The sequence below is a fragment of the Manihot esculenta genome, chromosome 1, assembly GCF_001659605.2.
Source record: "Manihot esculenta cultivar AM560-2 chromosome 1, M.esculenta_v8, whole genome shotgun sequence".
Classification (NCBI taxonomy): Eukaryota; Viridiplantae; Streptophyta; class Magnoliopsida; order Malpighiales; family Euphorbiaceae; genus Manihot; species Manihot esculenta.
The window spans coordinates 34,859,498-34,873,173 of NC_035161.2; the positions used below are offsets into that span (position 1 = coordinate 34,859,498).

Consider the following 13,676-nt stretch of genomic DNA (forward strand, 5'->3'; position numbering starts at 1 on the left):
CATTTTACTAATGACGAAAATTTACTTTTATTTAAAATATGAAATGAAAGGCATTTAAATTTGATTTTTTTTATTTAAAGTAAGAAATTAAAAATTTAATTTTAATTTAATTTATACTCAGAGATTTAACTTAATAGTAAGTAGATTTGAGAAATCTAAAGTTTTACTCTTTTAACTTTTAATTTTTAATTTTGAGTTAAAAAAATAAAAATAAAAACTTAATTTGAAATTCACATTTACCCAAATGGACCCCCAAGACTCTGAAATTAGTGTCACATGTCTTAGAGTTAAGATCTTCCAATAAGATAAAAATGAATTTATATAAAGCAAAATAATGACCCAAAACCCCAGAAAATTTGGGCCTTATTTCGCCAAACCTTTATGGGCCCAAAAGTCCAGAAGTCCTTCGTTCCATGGGAAATAATTTTGACGCAGTATTTATTAAGAAAAAATTAATCAAATAAAAATATTAAAAATCTGACACTGTCATCTTAACCACACCCACTTAGATTCATTCCCTTTGAAGTTATCTTTTAAGCCACTCCCGGAAACGAAGTGCACCAACTCTTCCATAGATTATTTCTTTTACTAGCTAATGCAAGCCAAGCTACTTTAAATGAAATTTGGAGACTTCACAAAATAAAATTCGAGATCTTTCGTTTATTTATTTAAATGTATTTACCATCAAATTAAATTTACGAGTGCTGAATTTAATATATTTATGTTTATATTTTAAAATAATGTACACATGGTTACCTTAATACTTTAAAACTATGAGATTATAAGTTTAAAAAATAATAAAAATTCAACATTTTCTCTAACATGAAATCTATCTCAATGGAAATTTTCTAAGTAATTAGAAATGAGATATATCCAAAAAATCTCCACCTCCAAATTGCCTTAATTTTTAGCTCCTCACAAGAAAGAAGCCAACCATTGAGCAAAAGGGACTATGCATCCACAGCATGAAAAAAAAATACAAACATGGATCTATTAATATGCTTAAAATAGTAAGTGAGAGAAGATTATATGGAAAACAAATTAAGGAACTTGTCATTACTTTGGACCTTTAAATCATCAGAACATATATTTGCATAATTACATCAAGCCCTGCAACAAACAACCTTTTTTGGGAACAAACTGTAAGGCAAAACAAGGACCAAAAAAAGAAAAATCCGAGGTTTATTAATATTATTTCTACTTGGGGCAACTGCATTTTTCAGCTTGGGTCGATTGTAAGAACTCTTCTAAAACCGCTTGCTTGTTTGTTTTATTTTTAGAAGTCCAGCACTACTTGAAACTTTTGAATTAATTAAATTTGTGGTGCAGACATTGGAATTCTCTAACACTTGGGTAGATCAGGAGGAGGAGGCAGAAGAGATTCGTTGGGGCCTTTTCCATTGTCTACCACAAATGCCATCTTCAATCCCCATGTTGTGTGAACTTCCAAATGGCAATGCATGAACCACACCCCTACACCCACAAAATAAATATGTAAATAAGTAAATAGAAATAAATATATGTTTTTTATTATATAATATAAAAAATAGAAAATTTTTATCTAAATCGGATCAATAGTAGTATAAAAAATTTGTATATATATACTTACCTGGATTATCAGCTCTAAATCTTATAGCAACCCATCCACCAGAAGGGACTCCTATAGTGTTCCTCTCCACAGGATCGACAAGATTGAAATTTTTTGGGTCTTGCTTTGGATTGAAATTGCCTATTCCTCTCCCCACTTCAAAGAAATTGAAGCCATGCAAATGGATCGGGTGGTTTTCAGGGGTAAGCATCCCAGTGTCTTGTAAAACTAACTGCACAGTAGAGTTATAAGCAAGTCTATAAACCTTCGTTCCTTTGATGGTTTGAAAGTTGGTTGGTTGTGTCCCTGTATAGTTGTAAGCGATCGGTGGATTTCCAGGGAAGTCGTCGGTAAAAACTCCACTAATATTAAAGAAATGGGCTTGAAGTAGAGAAATCTTTGGCATAACGAAGGTTATGTTATTGATATCTGCCACAACTCGGCTACCATTAACACAAGTAGCGCAAGGGTTCACTCCAAGCCCAATAGTGAAGAAAAGGGAATGATCTATTGTCAAAGGGACTCTAGCAGGGTACTTTTTCGAGTTCAAGCTACGCAGAGCATTACTGAACTTTGTTGCTACTGGGGTGGCGTTTTGCGGTGGCGGGGCGGTGAGGGTGGTGGCAACACTAGAAAGGGTACCCGAATAATGTAAGGTGGCACTTGCAGTTACATTGTCTACAGCAATGGGAGCGTCCATGAAAGGGGCGGCTGCAACCAGGTATTTGCCGGAGTTGCGGTCTGCAGTTAAAAGAACGTTCGTGGTTTGGCCTGGGGTTATAAGGACTGTGTCAGTTTTGAAGGGTTTAACGTAGGCGGCATCAACCTCAACAACTGTCAGCTGATGACCAGCAATCTTGAAGAAGAGCTCTTCATTAAGTGCAGCATTGATTATCCTAAGCATGTAGGTCTTGCCGGAACGTACTGGTAAGGTAAATCCCCCTGCAGTTCAAGCAAAATAAGGATTCAATAAGTTTCCAACTAAACGATATATATAATCTTGTGCTGGGTTTGAAACTCTGCAAAAAGTCTCAGTTTTGCTTATTGGCGTTAAGATGTTATATTCTATTTGTTGGGGTTTTAATTTGAACCTTGTGAAGGGCAGGTTGAGACAGGTCCTGGATGGCCATTAATGGTGTGAGCATCTGAGACATTTGGTGCCAACCCAGATTTCATGGCTTCATTGACCACAGCTTCAACATCTGATTTCCACCATTCACCTACAACTCCAAAAAATTTCATATCATTATCATCTCTCTTTCATAAATTGCAGTTTCTTGTAGTTCTAAATTAAACTTGATTAATTAAGCTCACCTAGTATAACGACTTCTTCCTTATAGGGAGTGGGAAATGGATAAGGAACACCACGCTTGGGCAAGATAACGATGGCACCATGGACAGTGGCCCTGAGCCAGAGGATATGTGCATGCCACCACAAGGTACCCCTTTGGCCAGTAATAGTAAAATTGTAGACAAAGTTCTGCCCTGGCTGGATAGGACACTGAGTTATGTACGCTGGACCATCTGCCCAGCCAGTTCTTAGCTGCCTAATCCCATGCCTAAAATAACAATAATCATATCATCAACAAATGCTTCTCATTCTCATGTTAATTTACCCAAAATTTTTATCTAGAGGGTACTCACCAATGGATGCTGACATTGTATTTGACATGGTTGACCACCTTCACAAGCACAGTGTCATCCTCTCTAGCAACTAAAGTGGGTCCAGGGAACTTCCCATTCACAGTAACAATTGGCTTGCTTGAACATAATTTACTTGTGTTTTTCATCACCACCTACATATATACATATAAAAATTTGGCCATGAAAGATATTGAATGCCAAGTCCGACTAAACTTTAATTAACATATTCATACACTAAAAAAAAAACTATAAAATTTTATAAACAGTATTAATTTATGGTTAATAATTTATTTTATTGATATTTTTTTATAATTTAATTAGATCTATAAATAACCACTTTTTTATTAGTTATACTTCAGTTACCAAACTCAATAATTAGATGCCAACATGTCTAGTGTAATAAATGCTTTATTTATTTATTTATTTGGTTGAATAATATTGCTTTTTTTTTTTGTTAATATATGAATTCTAGCTATTTATGGATATACGTTCAAATTGATGGTCCAAACCAATTATTCAAATCCCCAATTTTTATTTTCTCTTTACATTTTTTTTTAAAAAAAAATAAATCTCTAAGTTGGAAACTTCCACGTGAATAATTGCCGTATAGGTTTATCAAAACATGCAATCATTAATATAACTATAATTGGACAGACAGATATTAACATTAACTAAAACTAACTACATTATTTTTTGGAAAAAAAGGGTCCTATTTCCTTCATATATAAAACTAATTAAATTTGCTATCTCTCATGAAAGAGAAAGGAAGGAATTATTATAAACTTAATTCTGGGTGTTACTCAGTCATCTCAATTAAAAGCTTTTCGTGATAAACCTATACAAATGAAATCTATAATTATGTATTGGGGTTTGGGGCCGGGGAAGAAAAGGGCGCATGATGAGCTTGCAGATTTTGCTTAGTTCCATAAGAAACGAGAAAATGATTAAACCGACAAGATCATCAACCAATAAACCATAGGTAAGAGCCAGTTAAGTTTTCACCAAAGACAGCTAATTACAATTTTATTTCTTGCATCAGTGGATTTTGCTAATTTATATATATATATATACTCACTTAGACAAGTAATGGTATTGCTATAATATTATTTTTAGCACCTATCATAATCCAAGGATGAAGCTCTTAAGCTTGCGGGGTTTATTGAAACAAAGAAGAAAAAGAAGAAAGCCTGCAACTCTGTTGTTTGGGAATAATAATGAAGAGCTTACTCTCTGGTTTAATTATTAGTTTCGATTAAAATGATGAGCTTAGCTTAGCTTAGCTAGCTGTAGGTGACATAAATGTGCATGCAACTCTTCCAAGAACAGGACCATGCATTATAAATAATAGAACAAAGTAGTATATATACTCACGTTGAACTTGTAGTGCCGAACCATGCACTCCGCCGGTGCAGGAAACAACTGCAGGCAAGCCATCAGAACTAGGAGGTGAATCCATGGTGCTCTCTCCATTTTTTTTCTCTTTTGGCTCCCACACAAGCAAAGCTTTTATTTGGTGCACTAAGAAATGTGTGAGCAATGCAAGCTTATAAAGGCACAGTTATTGCTGCCATGTCGTTTTAGGCAATTAGGTAGAAGCAAGAATACTTGAAGAGAAAGCTCTCCTTATAGAATATGGAATGAAAGAGCAGAAAGAAAGAGAAGTGAGCAGAAACTTCAAATGATTTCTTGTGTATCACACAAAGTAGTTATCCATCAACTAAAGACATTTCTTGAAGCTAAGATAGTTGAGCCTCTTGAGACCATTTTTCAATTGACTAGGTGGTCAGCAACTGGGTTTGGTCCAACCGTATTGGGTAAAGTACACCCGATCTCATCTAACTTAATTTTTAACCATAAATAAATAAATAAAATGCCTTAGCTTATAGAGATAGTTTTTTTTTTTTTTTTTTGGGTCAATTAGCTTTTATTATGTTCCATTATAATATGATTGCAGTTGAAATTTGCACCAATTGATTGGAAGATAAGTGCATTAGAAAGACACCCATTAACCTTCAAGCTCTTAATTATTTGGGAACTTTAATTTGCTTTAATTAAAATGGAGATGTTTTAGATTCCAACTTCTTCAAAATTTTATATATATATATGTCATAATCCTTACTGAACAATATGAATTTTGTGCAAGTTTTTTTTCAAAGCAAAGTTCCCCTTCTCCACCACTAAAAAATCATTAAAATCTTCATAAATGCCAAAAAAAAAAAGTTAATCCAATGTGAAATAAAAATTATGAAACATGAAATATGCCTTTTATTAATACTTCAAATTAATTACTTAGAAATTAAATGAGTAAATGTATGGAAGTGGTTGTTAGATGAAAGATACATATATTGGATATCAAGTATGGTTGAGAAATGGTTGTCATGAATATCTCATAGGCTGGAAATTTTTGCTCTCAAAGCTAAAGATTTTGAGATTTTGAGAGTTGGGTAACATCTCATCTAACCTTTCTCTATCTGTCTATCTAATTCCACTTTATGGAATTTTTATTACTCACATAATAACATGGCGGCTGACAAATTCATTAACAGAGTTTAATAATTATCCTGCTCTTCCTTCTAGAAATAATTAGTTAGTTTTTTTCCCTAATTTTATTTAATTTAATTAAATAATTTCCTTTTTTATTTACCTATAATTAAATGAAAAGTGATCATGTCTATAATTTTCTTATAATAGGTATTGAATTACTTGAATGTTTTATGTTATATTTTATGACTTCTAAGTATTTTAGAATATGCAGTTTAAAATTTATTAACTTGATTAATTTTAATCTTCACCGATAATAAAATGAAACCGATAAATTTATTAAAATATAAATGTGTTCTCTTACGTTTTAAAAATATTTTATAGTCAGACCTTAAATTTAAAATCTCTCGTTAAAAAAGAAATACATTCATGACTTATAATTTTAATTTAACATTTGATATATCTAAGTAATTACTCTTATCCTTTCAAAACCAAAGCTAAGAGGAGCTGCCGACCTTTCTAATCCTGAGTATCAAATCTGATTTCTGCAAGTCCAAGTTAAATGTTGTTGTCCTGTTGTTGTCTTCTCTTTTTCAATTTCTTACTTTATTAGCCTCACTTCCTGTGTGGTGCATTATTTTAAAACTCTCAATTGAATTTAAAAAATACCATTCTATAAAATTTATCATTTCGATTTTTATTAAAAATTAAAATATATATAATAATTATTACATATATAGATTGCTTTCCAATGTTTTCTGATAGGTTGGAACCGGGACTTTCCTGAATTCAGTTCAGACATGGGTTCAGTGTGCTCACTCAAAGACACAGAGTCCGCAGGTTCCCTGCTGAATTCATCTGCAAAATACGATTGCAGGATGATACGACATCTGCCATCTGGATGTTAATACAAGTGTAGCAAATGTTATTATCACAATTTACTGAATCAATGGAAGCCTTGAATAATTGATGGTGCTTTAGAATTTGTGAAAATTAAGAAACATCCAAAATGAACATGCTTACCAAAAGTTGTAGCAAGGGAAATTGGGCAATTCTTGCCATAAAAAATTGAAACTAGGTAGAAGCTGGTTTTCACCGACTGACAAAACAAAAGCTTATATAAAAATGGGGCAGGGAGTGGTGTGGGGGAAGCAGAAATGTGGGCTTGTGATTTGGTCCAAAAGAGATAAAAGCCCGAACCGAACCTTTTGGGCGGACTGGGCCCGTATTGAATCAAATGGTCTTTTTGAAGGTTTCTTCAAAAGACTTGCAAATCAAATTAAATTATAAAATTATAAAATTTCTCACTCAAATTTTAAAATTTATTATTTAAAATTTTTGATATAAATATAAGTTAACATAAATATTTAATTTTTTTTATCTAATAAGTTTTAATAATAATTGAACTATTTTTATAGCTTAGCTGGAGCCGCAACCTTAGCCATATGCCCATGTCTCTATCGAGACTAACAGTAGTTTGTGTTTCGAAAGCTGGAAGCCCAACGTTGTAATTACTGCAAGTTGTATTGAAAGAGAAATGTGGGACTTAGAAGACCATAGACCTTTCAAACAATTCTGCCACACATTTTTCTTTTTTGTTAAAAAAAAAGACTAAAATTTATAATCAAAGTAGAAACAAATGAATAATTTCCAATCTATTGGAGTCATGTTATTGTCCTTTAGGGGAAGAAGACAACGTGCAGGAGCTGCATAAGTCCAGCGTTCACATCCTAATCCTAGCTATGCATTTGTCCACATTATTATTCACACAATGATTTGACTTGATTTCCATTCTTAAACTCCATTCACATGATGCCGTTAATTTTATTATAACTTTTCATGTAGCTTTCAAAGTATATTCAGTTGGGATATTAAGAGGAATTTTCATTGTAATACCAATCATACAGCAGAAAACAAAGGGACAGCAGATTCTTTATATCTGAAACATTTTCTAAGGAAACTAACAGAATAGAATTATAATATAATTACAATGTTTAACTGCTTATACCAATCTCATAATTATGTCTTCCCCACGTCACGCAGTTATAATAAACTAGTAAATCAACGTTGTTTTCCATGGAGGTACAAACTGCTCAATTTAATAATTTTTTAATTATATAGTAGCAGAAGCAGCTCATTTTAAGCTGGGACCAAGCTATGCACGTATATAGCAACAGCCAACAGCCTACAGCTAGGAGAGGAGAACTAATGGTGAATCCCTTGAACCCAACGTCACTGTAGTTAAAACCAATGGAGACCCTTTATTTACTTGTCAAGATTTGAACTGGAAGAAGATGATTAAGACTCCATAAGCTGAGATTCTTATCCATTCTATTTAAGTTCCTAAATTATATTAGGTTTGCAAATCTTTAGCTGATTTGCATTTTTTGACGCACCAAGAAGGACCCATCACCTATCAACTTGAGTGGAGCACAAAAGGTTTGAACTTTCAACAGTTGGAAACCTTGAAAATGCTACTTGCTATAGTTGCACTTGCGTTTGAACTAACCAAGGAAAGAAGTCCTTTACGTCTGTCTCTGTCTCTGTCTCTGTGTGCGTGTGTACACAGGCATGGGGGAAATTTTTTCAGGCAAAGCCAAAGTTTTTTTGTTTAGAATTTTCCACTATCTAAGTTTGGTCAATACCAGATATCAATCAAAGCCGGAATCAAGCTGGGTATCTGTTTTACTGCGTTCCTGTTTTTTCACATTACTGATCTGATCTGCCGATTAGAGAGTGGATAATAGTTGGGTCACCAGTTTATATGTGTGGTTGAGTGTGAGCCTTATGTGCTTTGATTAGTGATTAATATCCTGAAACGTTAGTATTTTCAAAATTTTCTTCTCTTCCCACATGCCAAACTGCTTTCCTTGATCATAGCAAGAATTCTTGACGCTGAGGTTTGGATGCTTATTTGCCTTTCTTAGTCTGTTATTAATAGTAGCAGAGAAGTAGGTTTCCATTTTTTTCACGTTAACTTTGCAAGGAAGTGTCAGTTCTTATCTGAACTTGTTGTAATTACAAGGAGGGGAGGACAAATTCTGGGATTTTGTCTTCTTTTCTCGTGAATCTAACTTTCAGTTTCAATTTTCTGTCTTTGCAAGAAATTTCAGAGAAGCCATGGGAGAGGAGGATATATACACAAAAGATGGAACTGTAGACTACCGTGGGAATCCTGCTAACAGGAAGGAAACTGGAACTTGGAGAGCCTGCCCCTTCATAATAGGTGACGATGTAATTTATTAAGACAAGTAGTAGATCTGATCGTGCAAAAGAAAAATGCTTATCAATTTTAGCTTTCATCAACAGGAAATGAATGTTGTGAAAGATTGGCTTATTATGGGATGAGCTCCAATCTGGTTCTTTATTTCAAGCACGTCTTGAATCAGCAGAGTGCTACTGCTGCTAAAAATAACTCTGATTGGAGCGGAACATGCTATACTACACCGCTGATCGGAGCATTTCTGGCTGATGCTTATCTAGGAAGATACTGGACTATTGCGACTTTCTCCATCATCTATGTAATTGTAAGTTTCTTTTTGGTCTTTGTGCATGGATTTCACCTTACAGAAGATTGTTTACTGATGAAACCTTTGAAACCAAAAGGGATTTTGATTTTGCTATGGAATTTTGTGTTAACACAATACCCAACTCTTTAACCTTGACAAGATCAACCTGGAATTTTAGAATAAGCTTTTCTTGGAAGCATATGTTCTAGCTAAATAACACAATTTTTGGCTTTGCTTTTCATAGGGAATGACACTTTTAGCAATGTCAGCGTCTGTCCCTGGTCTAAAGCCAAAATGTTATGCGAAAAATGACTGTGATCCAACTGATGGACAAAGTGCAGCGTGCTTTGTTGCACTTTACCTTATAGCTGTAGGCACAGGAGGGATTAAGCCTTGTGTCTCATCCTATGGAGCAGATCAGTTTGATGATACAGATGAGGTGGAGAAGAAGCACAAAGGCTCTTTCTTCAACTGGTTCTACTTTTCAATTAATGTTGGAGCTCTTATAGCTTCCTCTGTGCTGGTTTATGTACAAAACAATTGGAGTTGGGGATGGGGTTTTGGCATTCCTGCAATAGCAATGGCAATTGCTGTTGTGAGCTTTTTTTCAGGTACTCGGCTGTACAGGTACCAAAAGCCAGGAGGCAGCCCTCTCACACGTCTCTGCCAGGTGATAGTAGCGTCCATCAGGAAATACAAGGTTGTAGTGCCTGCTGACAAGTCTCTTTTGTATGAGACAGCAGATGCTGAATCCAACATCAAAGGAAGCCGCAAGGTTGAGCACACCACATATTTCAGGTTATCGTCTTAACCTATCGCTGAAAATATATTACAATTCGTAAGGATCCAAAAGAAACCAGGAAAGAAAAATCTCTCATCTTAGTTTCAGTAATCAAACTCTAATTTAGTTTCTTACCTGCTGCTGCAATTTTGTTGTTGCAGTTTCTTTGACAAGGCAGCAGTGGAAACAGAAAAAGATCATGTAAAGGATTCAGTAAACCCATGGAGACTCAGCACAGTAACCCAAGTTGAAGAGCTAAAATCCATCATTCGCTTGCTCCCAATATGGGCCACGGGTATAATCTTTGCTGCAGTTTACAGTCAAATGAGCAACTTATTCGTGTTGCAAGGTGATCAAATGAATAAATTTGTTGGCAATTCCAATTTCGAGATCCCATCTGCATCTCTTTCTGTGTTCGACACCCTCAGCGTCATATTTTGGGTCCCCATCTATGATCGCATCATTGTGCCATTTGCAAGAAAATTCACAGGTAACAGATATGGCTTGACTCAACTTCAGAGGATGGGTATTGGCCTCTTCATATCAATATTTGCAATGGTATCTGCAGCAGTTTTAGAAGATATAAGACTTGGAATTGTTAAAAGACACGACTCCTATGACATCAAACAAGTGCCTATATCTGTATTTTGGCAAGTTCCACAGTATTTTCTTATAGGGTGTGCAGAAGTTTTTACATTCATTGGGCAGTTGGAATTCTTCTACCAGGAAGCACCTGATGCCATGAGGAGCTTGTGCTCTGCTTTATCACTCACCACAGTTGCTCTTGGCAATTATTTGAGCTCTCTCCTCATGACTATTACTACAAGCATCTCCACCAGGAATGGAAAACCTGGGTGGATACCTGACAACTTAAATTATGGCCATGTCGATTACTTCTTCTGGATGTTGGCAGTAATGAGTGTGCTCAATTTAGGTGCCTTTCTCTTCATCTCAAAGTGGTATACATACAAAACACCAATAGGAACTCTCCGTTGATCATATTTGCTGTTGTTGCTGAAGCAACTGTAAACAAATTCAATCAGTGATCGAGAACATGTTTTTTACCAGATTTTCATATTTGTAAAATAGAACTTAAAAGGAATCTATGAAGTCTGCAGTAAAGGCAGCACTCCATGTGTCTGCAATAATGTAACAGAGAATGGAACCTAAAAGCTCAAATCTCTCTCTCTCTCTATATATATATATATATATTAAAAAATAGATTAATACCTCTTAACAAAATCATTCCATTGACTCAGTTATGAAAAATAGAGCTTTTAGAAACCCACGAATCACCTTTCCCCTGGATATTTTATTGTAAGTATCCAAAAACGGCATTTCTGATGGGCAAAAAACCCGCATTTTTAGCAGAGGAACGACAGGTTATAATCCATAAAGGAGAAGACTTTATGAACGCACTGTTGAGTTTGAGACCAGAGAGGTTGACATAAAAATAGGCTTTAACAATTCAGCCTGCCTAAACTACCAAATAATTTTTGAATCCGCCTTTTCTAGTAAATCGTTGATGTGGAATTCTTTCTCAATAAGTCAGCTGAACATCACATAGATTGTGGGCTTGCCGTCTTCTCATCGAAGGCTGGAGCTCTTCGGTCTTCAGTTTCCTCGTTTGAACCAAGGGATATTCTTGTATATTATATACTAAACTAATTTTTTTAAAAAAATATTATTTTTTACGATAAAATCTGTTATATTTTACGTGATAAAGAAAATAACAGAAGCCCTAAACCCATCTAGCTCAGTTCGCAAGAAGCATAGTTCTCGATCTCAATCTGAAATCGAGCCAATCTCCCTTACGTAGAATGCGGTTTAAACGCTTAAAAGTGTACTTAAAAAAGAGAGAAAAAAACAAAAGGAAATAGAGAAGAGGAAAAGAATAATTTTTTCTAAAATCTTTTTTTTTTCTCAGATAAAATCTTTTATTTCAATAGAAGATAAAAGAACAGAAAGAAAATATTTTGCATTTAACTAAAACATTCTCTAAACTGATGATAAATCGTCATTAATATTATTTATATTAAATATTAAAATTTTTAATGAAATGTTTGTTAGAGGGGAAAAAAAAGAGCATGTATAAAATAAATAAGTTAACGTTTTCATTCTTTGAGTATCTTAAACCGGCGAATTGCGACAAGTACCTGAGGAACGAAGGATTAGAGGAAGAAGACGGGTACTTGTGGAAGCAAATAGGCAAGAATTTGCTGTGCACTTGCACTCTGTACGGGGTTGCGTGGCTCTAAAACGAAACATGGCCACTTGGATGGTGGACGCTGAAACCAAGGCCAAATAAGAGAGAGAGGGTGGCGAGAGTTTCCGCATCCAGGCGACACAGAAGCCAGGGAAGAGTTCATTACCAAGGGGAGAATGACCGGTACAACATGAAGCCGAAAGGGTGGGTTGTGAAAAGAGATAAAGATGCGCACAATTATCAAAAAGAGTTACAGAGCAAGATGCGCAGAGGCTACGGCTGAGGATGAGGAATGAACAGAGGCTATGCTGTTGACTGTTGAGTCAGAAAGGACAACAATCATGGGATGGGGTTTAAGTGTTTGATGAAAGTTTATTCGGGTAGCTATTTGTGTTAGTGTTTATCTGAATGCCTAATGAATGTTTTGGTTGATGATGAGACTCGTTTTGTGCACTCTTGTCTGGCATGATTTACCAAGTATGATGCTTCAAATGGAAAAAAGAGACAAACTTGTGTTTATAGTTATAGCATCTGCGTGTTAGCTATTGTGATGCATCATGATGTATGAATAATAGGTAGTCATTAATTAGATTTTTTTATGCCACTAATAATCCCAGTTACTTTTAATTTGATATGTTTTTTAATTTTATGATGAGATGTAAGAATTTTGTCCAACAAAATTTTTCGAAAATCCCAACCAAAAAATTGCAGCATACAATAAAGAGACCAGTTGTACGTTTGTGGTTGAATTAGAGGAATCATACTCTAATGCACTCAAATTTTTCAAACGAAATTAGTGTTGCTTAAAGAGAATAATGCGTGGACTCATCTAAGCAATATTTTCAATTTTTTCAACACGGATTCTTCTCTTCCCAAAACAGTGTCTATACGTTGCGTTCTTGATTAATGCAGGAAGCAAGAGCACATTGAAAACTATTGATATTCGGGTCCCCCCTGAAAGGACTCTTATCATAGAAGATCAGAGAGAAACTTTTAACATTTGCACAGATGTCAGTCATTTGGCTCCACAAGAATTAAGATTCTTCCAAATCCAAATGTCAACTTTCTTTTTTCTTTTCTTTTCTTTTCTTTTTCCTAAATAAGTAAATAACAATGAAGGATTAGCTACTGGACCTTTAATTGAATGAAGATCGAGGCCTTGTACGATGTAGATGCAGGTGAGAAGTGAAGTTAAAATCATGATTACAGTCGAGTTTTTGAAGATATAGATAACGCGTCCTGGTAAAAAGGTATTTGGCTACTTGGCCTTTATGGCGTATTGGCTTTGATTTCAGGGACCAAACAGTACATTGCAGAATTGGGGAATCCTATGCAGAAGCTCCAAAAGGATCGCACCAATCGAGTTTGTATATACAAGAAAATAATTCATCAAGAGCAATTATTGGCAAAATCTCACAAGCGTAATAACAGTAACCTCAACGGCTGAGTCACTAATTCTTTCACAAG

The 13,676-nt window shown here is 34.8% G+C and overlaps 2 protein-coding genes and 1 long non-coding RNA gene across 8 annotated transcripts; 2 read left to right on the forward strand and 1 right to left on the reverse strand.

The window, feature by feature from the left end:
• Positions 1-1,030: 1,030 nt before the first annotated feature.
• LOC110616958 (laccase-4) lies at positions 1,031-4,799 on the reverse strand. The gene is made up of 6 exons (XM_021759541.2): positions 4,604-4,799; positions 3,233-3,384; positions 2,903-3,147; positions 2,680-2,808; positions 1,610-2,530; positions 1,031-1,473 (listed from the first exon to the last, which is right to left on the reverse strand). The coding sequence occupies exons 1-6, from the start codon at positions 4,700-4,702 to the stop codon at positions 1,343-1,345; spliced, it is 1,677 nt and encodes a 558-aa protein (XP_021615233.1). The 5' UTR covers positions 4,703-4,799; the 3' UTR covers positions 1,031-1,342.
• LOC122724415 lies at positions 2,378-3,220 on the forward strand. The gene is made up of 2 exons (XR_006351824.1): positions 2,378-2,520; positions 2,694-3,220. It is a non-coding gene; the product is annotated as an uncharacterized LOC122724415 (long non-coding RNA).
• Positions 4,800-7,910: 3,111 nt separating the features above from the next.
• LOC110616757 (protein NRT1/ PTR FAMILY 8.1) lies at positions 7,911-11,170 on the forward strand. 6 transcript variants are annotated; one of them, XM_043959348.1, is made up of 5 exons: positions 7,911-8,152; positions 8,818-8,939; positions 9,023-9,240; positions 9,467-10,020; positions 10,165-11,170. In XM_043959348.1, exons 2-5 carry the CDS (start codon positions 8,834-8,836, stop codon positions 10,997-10,999), a joined length of 1,713 nt encoding a protein of 570 aa, XP_043815283.1. In that variant the 5' UTR covers positions 7,911-8,152; positions 8,818-8,833; the 3' UTR covers positions 11,000-11,170. The 6 variants fall into 6 exon arrangements, with proteins under 6 accessions (XP_043815283.1, XP_021615115.1, XP_021615041.1 ...); XM_021759423.2 differs by having other exon boundaries at positions 8,827-8,939; XM_021759349.2 differs by lacking the exon at positions 7,911-8,152 and adding an exon at positions 8,168-8,613.
• Positions 11,171-13,676: the final 2,506 nt, after the last annotated feature.

Coding starts and splice junctions, on each gene's coding strand:
- LOC110616757 (XM_043959348.1), top strand. CDS start 8,834: ATGGGAGAGGAGGATATATACACAAAAGATGGAACTGTAGACTACCGT. Junction 8,940..9,022: donor AGCCTGCCCCTTCATAATAG/GTGACGATGTAA, acceptor TTTCATCAACAG/GAAATGAATGTTGTGAAAGA. Junction 10,021..10,164: donor GAGCACACCACATATTTCAG/GTTATCGTCTTA, acceptor TTGTTGTTGCAG/TTTCTTTGACAAGGCAGCAG.
- LOC110616958 (XM_021759541.2), bottom strand. CDS start 4,702: ATGGAGAGAGCACCATGGATTCACCTCCTAGTTCTGATGGCTTGCCTG. Junction 3,385..4,603: donor TTCGGCACTACAAGTTCAAC/GTGAGTATATAT, acceptor GTATATATGTAG/GTGGTGATGAAAAACACAAG. Junction 2,531..2,679: donor CTCAACCTGCCCTTCACAAG/GTTCAAATTAAA, acceptor CTTGAACTGCAG/GGGGATTTACCTTACCAGTA.